The sequence below is a fragment of the Zalophus californianus genome, chromosome 3 (genome assembly GCF_009762305.2).
Source record: "Zalophus californianus isolate mZalCal1 chromosome 3, mZalCal1.pri.v2, whole genome shotgun sequence".
Lineage (NCBI taxonomy): Eukaryota > Metazoa > Chordata > Mammalia > Carnivora > Otariidae > Zalophus > Zalophus californianus.
Window position 1 is genome coordinate 55,527,031 of NC_045597.1, and position 14,520 is coordinate 55,541,550.

The 14,520-nt window shown below is 38.0% G+C and overlaps 1 protein-coding gene across 1 annotated transcript in view; it reads left to right on the top strand.

Annotated features, from left to right (window-relative positions):
• The window catches only part of GTF2F2 (general transcription factor IIF subunit 2), a 151,436-nt gene that overhangs the window by 73,458 nt on the left and 63,458 nt on the right, over positions 1–14,520 (top strand). The window contains exon 5 of the mRNA XM_027591217.1: positions 8,017–8,098. Within this exon, the coding sequence (XP_027447018.1) occupies positions 8,017–8,098 (82 nt within the window). The remainder of the gene's footprint in view (positions 1–8,016; positions 8,099–14,520) is intronic.

Below are 14,520 nucleotides of genomic sequence, written 5' to 3' on the forward strand. Positions count from 1 at the left end.
AGGAAGGTGATGTGGCTAGGTAATTCTAGTCAGATAAATATGTTTGTGAATGTTTTGTAGTGCTGAACTGAGTCTTCAGAGAAGCCCAGGAATCTTTGCTATATGGGCAAACCTTTAAGCCTCATTTGTGAGTATAGAAAAGAATAAAGCACTATGTATTAAAAGGAGCACAAATAAAAATGACGGAATAAGTGAGAACTTCAAGCAAAATTCCATCCCACATTGCTTTGCTTTTCATTAATTACAGAGATGACTTTGAAAACAACTTACAAATCCTATCAATTTATATTTTAAATATACTTTGTGAGATAAGTGTTTCAGGGAAAGCAGTGTTTTATAATTGCATAAGCAGAAGTCATTTAAGTTTTTTAAAATGAATTTTCTCTTTTTTGAGGGTAACCCATGCATTATTATTCACTGGAAAATTCTGTTGTAACCAGATGAGGACAGAGCAAAGCATTTTCATGAGCCATCAAATGAACATTGCAATTATATTATTGTATAGAACTCATTTTTATAGTGCTGTTTGGCAAAATGGAATTTTGCCTTCTCTTTGGAAAGAAGATTTTTTTTAAAGATTTTTATTTTTTTAAAGATTTTATTTATTTATTTGAGAGAGAGAGAATGAGAGACAGAGAGCACGAGAGGGAAGAGGGTCAGAGGGAGAAGCAGACTCCCCACCGAGCAGGGAGCCTGATGCGGGACTCGATCCCGGGACTCCAGGACCATGACCTGAGCCGAAGGCAGCCGCCCAACCGACTGAGCCACCCAGGCGCCTTGGAAAGAAGATATTTTTAAAATGTTAATAACCACTGTCTACAATCTTAAAATGAGGGACATGACTTTGAAAACTTGTAAAGGTAATATTTTATGAAATCAATGACCAGGGGTGCCTGGGTGGCTCAGTGGGCTAAGCTTTCAGCTCTTGATTTTGGCTCAGGTCATGATCTCAGGTTGTGGGATGGAGCCCCCTGTCAGGCTCCCCGCTCAGTGGGGCGTCTGCTGAAGATTCCATCCCTCTCTCTCTGCCCTTTCCCCTTGCTTGTGCACTCTCTCTCAAATAAACAAATCTGTAAAAAAGAAAAAAAGAAGTCCATGACCAAAAAGGTCTCTTCCTAAGTGCTGTGCCCTTCCACTCACCATTCCTTTTTTAATCCTTTTTTCTTTAGATCCTCTTGGGTCTGTATGGGGAGGTGTGTGGAGGAGAGAGACGGGGGCCTGAGCAGTAGGACAGGGTAGGATGGTTCATTGGAGCAAGTGCAGTTTCTTAGGGAGTACAGTGATTGTAAATTAGGGACGGAGAAGCCTTCTGGGTTGCACATTTTTTCCCATCTAACATTTCTAAAATCTTTTTTTTAAAGATTTTGTTTATTTGACAGAGAGAGAGAGAGCGAGAGCAGAAACACAAGCAGGGGGAGTGGGAGAGGGGAAGCAGGCTTCCCGCCGAGCAGGGAGCCCGATGCGGGGCTCGATCCCGTGACCTGAGCCAAAGGCAGACGCTTAACGCCTGAGCCACCCAGGTGCCCTAACATTTCTAAAATCTTATGTCTTAAAATCATGGCAGTGGTTTGTTTTAGTGGCATATAAAATAACGTATATTATAGTTGATGCTGTCTTAGAGTTGATGAAATATTTGAGCAGTTCTGTGAGCTCTACTATCTTCATACCACCAGAAAATTAATAGAGATGCAGGGAGAGGAAGAAAGAGGGCCTGGAGGTGAGGAACAATATTAGGGCAGCAGTTTTAAACTCTGGCTACTGCGTATTAGAATTATCTACTGACATAAAAACACCACCATCTCTTGCCCTCCTCACAAGCCAGTTAGAATAGAATCTCTGGCTTTGGGCCCAGTAGTTTTTAAAAAGCTCCCCAGGTGATTCTAATGATCAAGCAGAGTTGAAGAACCACCATATTAAGGAAATCAATGAGTTCAGGAAAGGGAACTTATCTCAGAGGAGTTCTTAATGGTGGGTACATAATTTCTACCCTGTAGTTGTGAGGATACTTAACAAAGTATCTTGAAATTCATAAAGAACTAAACTAGTGTATGGCATCACTACTGTTACCAATTAAACATAGTGAAGAGAACAGGAGTTCCTGAAGCTGAAATTAATGAAACTTGAATCATATTAGTTGATTTAAAAATATGTGCCATTGGATCGTCTATAAGTATTTCATTAATATCGTATCCCTCAACTATATATTGCAGTCTTTCTAAGTGCAAGGGTCTGTATTTTTCTTCCTTGGTATCACTCATCTTAACCAGTACAGTGTTTGGCACTATTTAATAGTAGAGCATTATAGTGAAAGTCTGTTCTCTTTGGAGACTTAATCTTTCCTGGAAGGATTTGTTTTTCTTATCCATTTAATCACTTTTGCTATTGTTTTTAAATTATCCCTAATTTCAAGTGCAGCAGCCAAAGCTGGATTGCACCCTTTGAGGAAAGTCTAACTAAAATAAAATGTTATGGTATTAGGATTTTCCTGCCCTTTTCCATTATTACAACACAGCATTATTTCATGTTTTTTATAAAGCTGTATTTTATTTCCAGGTTTTATCCAGCCCCTTATTCTTAAAAGCAACTTTGAGATTAGGGGTTATGTCTGTTTATACATTAAAATGTCATGCCCACATCTGTATTCAAGAGGTTTTTGTATTGGGCGCCTGGGTGGCTCAGTTGGTTAAGCGACTGCCTTCGGCTCAGGTCATGATCCTGAAGTCCCGGGATCGAGTTCCGCATCGGGCTCCCTGCTCAGCGGGGAGTCTGCTTCTCCCTCTGACCCTCCCCCCTCTCATGTGCTCTCTCTCTCTCTCTCTCTCTCTCATTCTTGCTCTCTCAAATAAATAAATAAAATCTTTTAAAAAAAGAGGTTTTTGTATTGGCTAATTATATATATGATGTAACAATCATAAAGGACACTGTAATCTGACGTATGGGAGGAGCAATAAATAACTTGTGGACTTGCTTTGTAAACATTAAAACAAAAATATTTGTTCTTAAGAGGCTCATTCACTAAGTTATTTCTTTAATTAAGCCTGTTATGGCTTCTGTAGACTGATAGAACAGTCCAGATTCCTTTGTGCCTTTAAGGCCTCCATCTTTTTTTTTTTTTTAAGATTTATTTATCATTTGAGAGAGAAAGAGAGAGTGGGGGCGGTGCAGGGAGAGGTAGAGGGCAATGGAGAATCTCAAGCAGACTTCCCGCTAAGCCTGGAGCCTGATGCGGCTCGATCTTATGACGCTGAGATCATAACCTGAGCCGAAATCAAGAGTCAGATAGGCTTAACCGACTGAGCCACCCAGGTGCCCCAAGGCCTTCATCTTTGATTTTGTACTTTAGCTAACCAGTTTTCTCTCTACTCCTGGGCAACCACTCTTGTCAATCACAGATACTTTTTTATCAGCATTACAGTGTCCCTTGTATAGGAATGTAATACAGCCTTCTTTCTTCTAGTCCATAGGTGAACAGTTGAGTAGTACTATGAGTGAGGAAGTTGAGATGTTTTCTAAATCTTAGGTTTAGTCCTCAAAATATGGTTTCAGTATTTGGTTAGAATTGGGAACTTCCAGTTCTGCCCCCTCACTAGTGATGTATGGTGACTAACATAACATAATAAAATTAAAAAAAAAAAAAAAGAATTGGGAACTTCCAGTGTATTAGGCATATTTGTAATTTGAATTATTATATGAAAACATATTACATAGAGAGATAACTTTGGGTAATATGTATATGATTGCTCATTTGTTACTTTTGAGGTAAATAACCATGTAACCCTGTAGTCTTACTGAAATCTGAACATGATCTTTTATTCCTAAAGTTTTTGAAGGTTAAATGGAGATTAGAAAATCAGTTCACAAATTTGACTAGAATAAGGATCACCTTCTTAATAATAAAGAGATTGCAAGTTTGCCTAACTGGTTTGTTAAGATGCCAAGTAGTTTATATTGATAGGCCTTTTGCCACAGGCAAAAAACTAACATGAAAAGATTTTAAATGAAAAGATTGGAAACTAGTAGGAATATTAAAAATGGTTTACCTTTTAAATTCACCTGCTCTGTGGAAATATTTTTTCTTCAGTCATTTTCCAGATGATAGACACAGATGTGATATAAACGAGAACCACAAGTAGCTTCAAAAGTTATAAGGAACAGTCCAAAGTCTTGGTCCTAGCCCACTTATCTGTGTTTTAACTGGAGTTGGAAATGTTCTTAAAGGCCTCCACGTTGAACTGGATCCAGATTGGCCTTGTGGAAATGAATGCCTATAATTTCCTGATGCCCAACATACCTGCTATCATTAATTACATGCCAATGCTAATAAACACCCTCCCTGCTTGTTTATTACTATAACTTGTTTCAACTAAGCATGCCTTTAAACTTGTAAAAAGTGCCTGTTATTTTTCTTGACTTCTTCAACATAGTCTATCTCAGTTGAGCAGGAAGGTCTAGCTTAGAGCAGAGGTTTCTCGACATTTTGTTGTTGTTGTTCCCAGAAAGTTTCTAATTTCTCTTTAAAGAAAATTTAATTATATCTAAGTCTTTTAGAAAATATAAGTGCAAAGTAAACACTAATGAAATGATAAAACATCTCCAGTTGGAAGAGAAGGCCAGATTTTTAAGTGAAAGAGAATTGGAACTAGATCTGAGATATCCCAGTAACTTCATTATGTAGATGCCAAGGCTGAGAGATATGAAGTAGACTTGCCAAAATGTTATCACTATTTAGAGACAGAATCAGAACTAGAAACTCTTCTTTTTTTTTTTTTATGGTATGTGTTTTGTATACTTGCCCTTTAAAATTTTCTCTCAATTTTTTTCTGAAAGTAGGCGATAGGGTATAGATAAATAAAATACTATTACCAGTGGTGTGTGTTCATACTCATTAAGATTCTTTTGGTTACAAGTAACAGAAACCAGTAAGTAAATGGATCTAGCAAAAAAAAGGCGGGGGTGGAGGGGAGAGAAAATTTAGAAAAGATTCTGGAATATTTCCCAGAATCCAATTCTGGTGTGGGTCCCTTAGTTTGAAATTCAGAGAGAGGGATAAACACACACAGAGAAAGAGGGAGGAGACAAAAGCTATTGTTCACTCTGTTCCCACCACCTTCAGTGTCCTTCTGTCTCACCTGTGTGTCTGTCTTACAACCCTTAAAAAATTTTTCTTTATGCAGTGGAGTCCCACAGCCCATAGGGAAGAACCGTAGTCTGTCAGGTAGATTCAAAGTAGAGTATCATAAAATGATATTAATATGCATTCCTACTGCCTTAAACATTTTACCTTAAGGGTTAAGATGTATGTTTAGCTACCAGTGTACATGTAGGATAAGGCCTTTGATTTCACTATAATATGCTGATTGAGCATCTGCTTTCTCTTTCTTGGGAGTATGCAACCCGTAATCTAGATTTACAATTTTGGCTTCTTAGGAGCAAGAATTTAGACATGGAAACAACACGAATGCAGAATCCTTCTAGACTTTTATGTTTCTCTTCTAGTCTCCTGTTATCTCTCCAGTACCTACTTTGACAGTTTTTTTTTTAGCAACTTACTTTTATATTAAGTCTTGCCAAAGCATTAAGCCTGGTTTTCATAGAAACATCTCCTTCCCCGGTACTCATAATTAATGGGGTTATATAATATATAATCGAATTGCATAATTACTAACAATAAAACTAGCATAAACAAGTTCTAATATAGTTAGAGCAGAAGTGTGTGGGAGTACTAGAGATGAACCTAACTACCCACTATGGGCAAGCTATGGGCATCTGTCACTGTATTTAAAAGAGGGGACTTGAGAGCGTTGGTAACCTAGAAGTGGGGTAAGCAGAGGTCTATTAAAAGTGATTCTCCTGTATTAAAATGATTTATATACCTGTCATAGCTTCCTACTAGGCCAGCAGCTCTCAAAACGTGATCTGGACACTTGGGTAGAGGGATTCCTGAGACCTTTTCAAGGGGTCTATAAAATCAAAACTATTATTCATAATAATACCAAGACTTTTTGCCTTTTTCAGTTCTGATTTCTAAACATTTCTTAGTTTTATTTCCTAATATGATAAATAGCAAGAGATACGAACCCACATAAAAGCTCAGTGGGGGCCCTCAGTACTTTTTAAGAATCTCTGTCACAGAAATCATTTGAATGGCTGCACTAGACTCTGAACTCCTTAAGGATGGGAGCCATGTTTTATTCATCTGTGTTATTCCTGATGGGTTTCAAGTATTTGTGGTCTTTTAAACTGGGCCAACAAAGTGCTCCTATTCAAGATTTAAAGCGTTCACACACTTTTTAAAGCCTCATTGGAAAATGTTTTCATACTCTTTCCACTAATCATGCTTCTTTTCTTCTTCAAAACATTGCTTAAGAGTTCAGGGGAAAGGTATTAAAATACTGCATTATACCTTAAAGGCATCTGAAAGCACCCATTTGCACACCACTGCTGTTTATTACAGACCATATTCATTAATAGATAGAACTTTCAGCTTCAGTGGAAAGACAAACTCAAATATAAGATTTGGGAAATTCAGATTTTAATCTCAATCTTACTAAATTCATTAACAAGAGGAAATTATTTTTAGACATTTAAATTTAATATAAAATAATTATGGCTTTGTTTCCTTCCTGACGTTTTGGTATAAGGTAGGCATGTTTCTCATCATTGCTTTTTCCAGAACTCTGATAGCATGTACTTGAGATTTGTTGCATATGTTGCATTGAGGGACTCTTCAACTATTGGATTACACATGCATTCAGAGTTATGGGCTACAGTAAGGAGTCTCCTGGACTTTAGAGACAAAATCAAGAACAGTCACCATTAGGAAGATTTTCTAATATAAATCATGTGGGTGTGGTACTATCTGCACTCTACATTTTGGTCCATTTATCTGTTTATCTGCATCTCCCCGCCCCCCCCCCCCCCCCGACAAACTGTATGCTTCTTGAAAAGAGTACCATGTCTTACTCATCTTTGATTCCAAACACTTAAATGGTGCCCTTTACATAGTAGGCACTTAGTTAATGTTAGGGGAATGCATGAAGTCGTTTGCCCTGAAGAGATGAATCCTAAATGCATTGCTGATGAGCCAAAGGATTTCCTGAATCTCTTCTCAAAACCTGGGTGAATTCTCATGGAATTAAGACTGAACCATAGCTTCCTAACCATAGTTGTACATTTCCAGACTGTAGGAGAGCTGGTGCCATCATGGGATAATATATGTACTATCAAAATAAGGTCTGTAAAGTGACTTTACCACAATGTTTGGTGCCTAGTAGTCATACAGTAAGTGCTAACTTTTGTTTACCTTTTCGGTTTCTCTTGAATTTTGTGTCAGGGTCACCATAAGAATTCTTACTAATGGTAGGAAAAATTGCCCTTCTGTTTGGACAAATATCCATAGCAGTTAAAGTTCTAATTTGGACATACCCAAGTTAATAAATCTGCTGGAAAATAGAAGTCAGAGCAACTAGCAGGCAGAACTGGTACACAGTAGAGCCTAGACAATGACCTGCCCAGTTTATAGTATTTTCTAGACTAGCTATTCTAGTCCCAGTGTATCCTAGAATTTTATTTGCATACATGTGTGTGTGTGCGCTCACCCACACATACAGATATATATTATCTTTGATTTTAGTGGGTTAGACTAGCTGGGTTTTCAGAAGTTACTTCTCTGCCAAAGATATGTAGTCTCCACTCCCTTCACATTTTTGAAATTTGACTTTATGCCCTATTAGGCCACCCTCTTTAGAAAGAGATAGTATATAAAGGTTGTTATTGGCAAGGGGCTGCAGCAGCCCTGTAAACAAACTTGACAAGCTCAGTTTTTTTACTAGCCAAGAGTAAGGTTTTTCTCTATTCTGACTAATGATGCTACTATAAACTTACAAGTTTCCTTGGTTTTTATTATTACATTTAATTCTAATCATCATTACTGTGGCTACTATGTCAAAGTAAATTCTTGAAAATGATCAGTGTTATCTCTGAATACATTTAATTTTTTTTTCTTTTCCATTCAAGATAAACTTTCATTGGAAGGAATAGTGGTACAAAGAGCTGAATGCCGACCTGCTGCCAGTGAAAACTACATGAGATTAAAGAGGTTAGTGTTCTTTAACTTGAAAATAATACCTGATAATTCCTTTTGGGGATTGAAATGCATATATTAGATTGTTTATTCACTGTATGAAAACTGTGGTTATGTTGAAAGTGTTTTCTTCAAAGGCTGTTTTGTTTTAAAACTGAGTAAGAACAAACTTCTAGTTATAAAATAAATAAGTCCAGGGAATATAACATACAGCATGGTGATTATAATTAATATTACTGTTTTGCATATTTGAAAGTTGCTAAGAGAATAGATCGTAAAAGTTCTCATCACAAGAAGAAAATTTGTAAATATGGTGACATGTTAACTAGACTTATTACGGTGATCATTTTGCAGTGTATATATATTTCAAATCATGTTGTATATCTGAAACTAAGATAATGGTATATGTCAATTATACTTCAATTATAAAGAAAAAAAAACCCCAAGTAAGAGTTTCTTTGGCAAGGGAACTTTCAGAACCTGGCCTGTTTATTTGGGATGTTTGAAGCTACTCTCTTAATATAACCTGGAGTCAGACTTTTTATACTTCTTTTTCTAATCATCTTTATAGATCTTGATTTTTTAAAGACCTGTAATAAGGTATTTGTACTATTTTATTTTTAAAGACTGTAATTTTCCCATAATGAACATTTCTGAAATACTCTACATTATAAAGCAAGTATAGTTGCTAGAATATCATCCTTTTCTCTTGATTTACAGAGAACTTTTTATAAACTTACTGCTTTGTTAGAGATTTCACATAAGGTCTCTCCTTCCCCACTGTTGTACATGGTCAGCATTTTGTAATTAATTTGATGATTGCAAATTCTTGATACTCCAAATTTTATGACTTTAAATAAAAGAGCACTTTTTTTAAATCCTGAAGAAAGGCTTTTTAAAAAATTTTTTATTTTAAGTAAACTCTACACCACCTGTGGGGCTTGAACTCACAGCCCCACGATCAAGAGTCATGTGCCCTATCGACTGAGCCAGCCAGGCACCCTTTGTTTTATACTTTATATTGAATGTATTTCAACCCTGTGTACTTCAGAATTATAAGTTTGTTCATTCACTCAGCACTTAACTGTGTGAAAGAGTAGTGAACAAAACAGGCAAAACTCTCTGCCTTCACGGAACTTACATTATAGCTATACAGGGCTCATAATGGGGATTACACTGTTCAGTTGGTAGCAGTAGCCTGCCTGGATATCAGTGTTCTCACAGATAGAAGTGACTACTGGAGAGGCACCTGGGTGGTACAATTAGTGAAGCATCCAGCTCTCAGTTTCCACTCAGGTGGTAACTCAGGGTCGTGCGATCGAGCTCCACGTCAGGCTCCCCACTCAGCATGGAGTCTGCTTAAAGATTCTCTCTCCCTTTCTCTCTGCCCCTGTTCCCCCGCCATGCATGCGCACATGCTCCCCCTCCAAAATAAATAAATAGATCTTAAAAAAAAAAAAAAAAAAGGTGGCTGCTTGAGCTGGATCCTCTCTAATGTCACATCATCTTTTTAATATCCCTCCTTTCTCAGTTAGATTAGAGTGTGTCTCTCAGGAAGGAAACAAAAAGACTGTTTTCTTGTCCAGTAATTCTTTTCATTTAAATGGCTTCCCAGGGCAAGGAAAAGGATGATAATCAAAATGAAAATTTTTTATAACTGAAAATAACTTTGGAACACAGGCAGGAGGTGTTTCTCTCTTTGTGTTTAGCCTATAAAGTTGATCAGACAATGTGTGTTTTTGAAGACTTACCTTCTTCAAATAACCACTGAAATTGCAAAATGCAAAATCTGGTTATTGAGCTGCTTGCCAAGATCTTTTTTTGTGGTCCTAATTTTCTTTAAAGGTTTCTAAAGATTTCTGATGATGAGATTAGGCAAGTTGCCTGTTGTGTTAATGAAATGGCTGCTTTTTTTTCTTACCAAAAGATACAAAAATTGTGGGTGCCTGGGTGGCTCAGTTGGTTAAGCAGCTGCCGTCGGCTCAGGTCATGATCTTGGAGTCCCGGGATCGAGTCCCGTATCGGGCTCCCTGCTCGGCAGGGAGTCTGCTTCTCCCTCTTTCCCTCTTCCCTCTCATGCTCTCTGGCTCTCATTCTCTCTCTCTCAAATAAATAAATAAAATCTTTAAAAAAAAAAAGATACAAAAATTGTTTAGTCTTTTGAGTGTGCTAGGAGACCAGCCATTACATATTTCAGTTACTTAAGTGACTTAAGGAAACAGGTGATTCAGGAGAATGATAATCATGTGAGTTTCATAAAACAGATGATCCGTGACATGTCATGAGCCCTGAGATTTTTTTTGACCAAGTGGAGAAAGACAGGAGTAAGAACATTCTAAACAGAGAGAGATATGCATGCATAAAGCCTTGGGGAAGACATTGGGGACCTCTGTGTAGCTCTGCGAGCCTGGAATGCGGGATTTGTTTGAGGCAGAGCAAACAGAAGCTCCAGTCTAGACCTCTGTTTTGAGCTCCAAACTTGCATATTCAAAAACCTGGTTGAATGTCCAATAAACATTTTAAATATATGAAAAACTGTTCCCCCAGGCTTTCCCCCAAAACCGGCTCTACCAGTGGTCTTTCTCATCTGAGTTAGTACAAACTCTGTTCTCCTGTTTCCTCAGTCCAGAAATCTTGGTGACATTCTTGAGTCCTCTCTCACACTCCCATGCAGTGTGCCAGAAAAATCTTACTGACTGTACCTTGAAAGTATTACACATCTGCAGTCTGACCATTTCTCACCACCCATGTGATCTGCCATGAAGTCTCAGCTAGGTCACTGCAGTAGCCTCCTAGTAGCGTTCCTCCTGTCCCTGCCCCATCTGCTGCCAGCACAGCAGTCAGAGCCGTTCTTCCAAAATCTGTCACGTCATGCCATTGCTCTGCTCACTGGTCACATGCAGGGCTTCCTTCTTACTCAGAGTAAAATTCGAGTCCTTCCAGTTCTCTGCAGGGATCTATGTGATCACCCTCCTACTCCTTCCCACTTCTCCCCATCCTTACCTCCTCTCCCCTCACTCCCCCTTACTTACTCTTCTCTAACCACCCTGAGCTCCCAACAGTCTGAGCACTCGAGGCACTTCCATATTAGGGCCTTTACACCAGATTTTCTTTTCTGCCTGGAGCATCGTTTCTGCAGATAAATACATGGCTCACTCCTTGCCTCTTTCAAGTCTCTTCTCAGATTCTACTTTTCCAAAAGGCCTCCCTGACTATACTTGTATTTTCTTATAGACCATGTCACTCTTAATATACTATATAATTTACTTATATTTATTGCCCACTTTGCCCTAGTGTTAGTTTAAACTTCTGTGGTTGGTTCTTTGGTGTGTATGTGTGTGCATGCACACAGTCATCTATTTTGTTCACTTACACACACACACACACACACACACCCCAAGTGTTTAGAATAGTTCATGACAGGGTGCCTGGGTGGCTCAGTCGGTTAAGCATCTGCCTTTGACTCAGGTCATGATTTCAGGGTCCTGGGATGAACCCCGCATCTGGCTCTCTGGCAGGGAGTCTGCTTCTTCCTCTCACTCTGCCCTTCCCACCCCCACCCCACAACCAGTGCTCGCTCTCTCTCTCTCTCTCTCTCTCAAATAAATTTTTTTTTTTAAAGAATAGTTCATGACATGTAGTAGGTGGTCAGTAAGTATTTATTGAGTGAATAAATGGCAGGAGATAAGGTTTAAAATATTAAAGAACTTTATATTCTTGCTAAATTATCTGTTAAAGAGTCTTAATATGCTTTAGTAAGAAATTTGGACTCTGTGCTTTGGCTGTTAAGGAGCACTGAAGAATTCTAAGCTCTATGGAAAGCAAAGGGATTTCTGTTTTGGATAGGTCATCCTGGCCATAATGTAAGACTGAATGCAGGGAGATAAGCTAGAGGCTGATGTAATAACCCAGGTACAAAATGTCTAAATGACTAAACAAAGTGGTTCTAGTCAGAAGGGAAACAAAAGACAAGGTTTTGAGAAAGACAAGGACTTAATGAACTCATCTCCTACTTAAGTGGTTGTGGGACAGGGGATTTCTCTAGGACCAGACTGATGGTGGTGGCTCTTGTGTTGTGGCCTGTGTCATTTCTGTTATGAATCCTCAGACTGATGAAGGGAGAGGGATAGGAGAGGCCTTATAATTCCCATGTCCATTTTAATGTAAATCCTGGTTGACAGTTTACATTCAAACTTAAAAAAGCAGAAAGTACTTAAACTGCAAGAAGAGTACTGATGGGTAAATTAATCAAAATAGGAAAGTAATATAAGCCATAAGTTGTATCTCATGTACAGTTGACACTTGAACAACAAGGGGGATAGCGTTTCAACCCACAGTTGAAACTCCACGTATAACTTTTGACTCCCCAAAACTAATAGCCTGTTGTTGACTGGAAACCTTAACCAATAAACAGTTAACACATATTTTGTATGTTATATGTATTATTACTGTATTCCTACAATAAAGTAAGCTAGAGAAAAGAAAATGTTAAGAAAATCAGAGAGGAAGAGGAAATGCATTTATGGTACTCCACTGTAAAAAAAAAAAAAAAAAATCCACGTATAAGTGGACCTGTGCAGTTCAAACTTGTGCCGTTCAAGGGTCAACCTGTATTTTGTTTATTGTTATTCAACATTTTCACATGCCTAATGTGATCACTGAGGTAAGGCTTAATTTTATCTTTTTATTTTTTTATTTTTTTTTAAGATTTTATTTATTTATTTGACAGAGACACAGTGAGAGCGGGAACACAAGCAGGGGGAGTGGGAGAGGGAGAAGCAGGGAGCCAGACGCAGGGCTCCATCCCAGGTCCCTGGGATCATGACCTGAGCCGAAGGCAGATGCTTAACGACTGAACCACCCAGGCGCCCCAAGGCTCAATTTAAAAAAAAAATCACTAGTTACTGTTCTTGCTCCATAGAGTTTACAGTTTTTGAACATGAAGGAGAAAACACACACACACACACACACACACCCCATCACTAGTTACTGTTCTTGCTCCAGAGAGTTTACAGTTTTGGAACCTGAAGGAAAACACACACACCAGATTGTCTAAAACATCTATTTACTGACCATATAGTAGGAGGAATAGAAATATGGTGGTGCTATTGATCAAATGGAAAGGCAGATTTCCCGATGGAGGTCACACCAAAGTAGAAGTGTTTGAAAACAGAATTGGCAGGTCAGTACTTAAGATATCCAGCATCTGGATGTTTCACACATACGTTCCAGGGTTTTCAGGGCCTCCTTCTGACTGTCTGATTCCATTTAATGATATTTGAGTTTTTGGATAATCTGCCTTACTTTTTGGCTTTATTTTTAGCTGTTCTCCTTTTGACAGACATCAGCTGGTTCTATCACACTACACATTGTTATCCTGGATGTGCTGGGCACTTTTAAGTTTTATGCTGCATCCTCTACGTAGAATACCTCATCTACCTTCTGCCAGGATCCTTCTGAGCTTTTCAAACCAACCTAGGTGTTACTTACTCAGTGAAACTTTCTCGTATCTTCCACTCCCCATTCCCCACTCCCCACTCCAGTTAGGATCTGCTGCTCCCTCTTCTACATTCCCACATATTTATTTAACGGTACATATAAATGTCTGTTTTCTGTTGTTTAAGCGTGCATGGTTGCATCTTCTACAAGATTATGAACTTAATAAGAACAGGGACTGTGGGTTTATATTTTCTTTTTCTTTCTTTCTCACTCTCTCACTCCCTTCCTGTTTGTATTCTGAGCACTTTGCATAGTGCATTACAAATGATAAATACCCAGAAGTATTTGTTGGGTTGAAATAGAAAGGAATGGCAAAACTAGGTATAGAAATGTGGGAATCCGCAGCATTCAGCTTCTTTAATTTTTTTTTTACTCAGAGCTGCACTTGAAACGTGGACCAATTGATTTTTCAGTTCATATACACATGCGTATGTGCACACACACATGCACATTCATACATACATACCTCCCTTTGAGAAGGGGAAAGTGATGATAAAACAAATACAAAAACATTTCATCAACAACAAAAAGTTTTTCAAAATACAAAGTTAGAATTAAATAGTTTTCCATTTACAGAGGACTGGAAGAGAAAGCCTTTTTATCAAAGAAGACCTTTCCCTAAGTCAATGACGTTTTTTTCTTTAACCAGTGTGTTTTTACTGTATTATATTTGCAGATAGTGGCAGAACTACACTCTTAGCAATATAAATGGGTATATTTACAAAGTGTATTTTGTATTTATATACAACAATCTTTAAGAATGATTAGTGCTACTTTAGTGGGAATTTGATTTTAGTAATAAGTGCTTATAGCTGTCTGCTATTAAATTTTAGCTGATGAATTAGCCACATGTTATGAGAATTATAACTGCCATATTAATCAAATATAAGTAAGATTCTGTTAATTTGTAAGATTCTGTTATTTAGATAAAGGTGGAA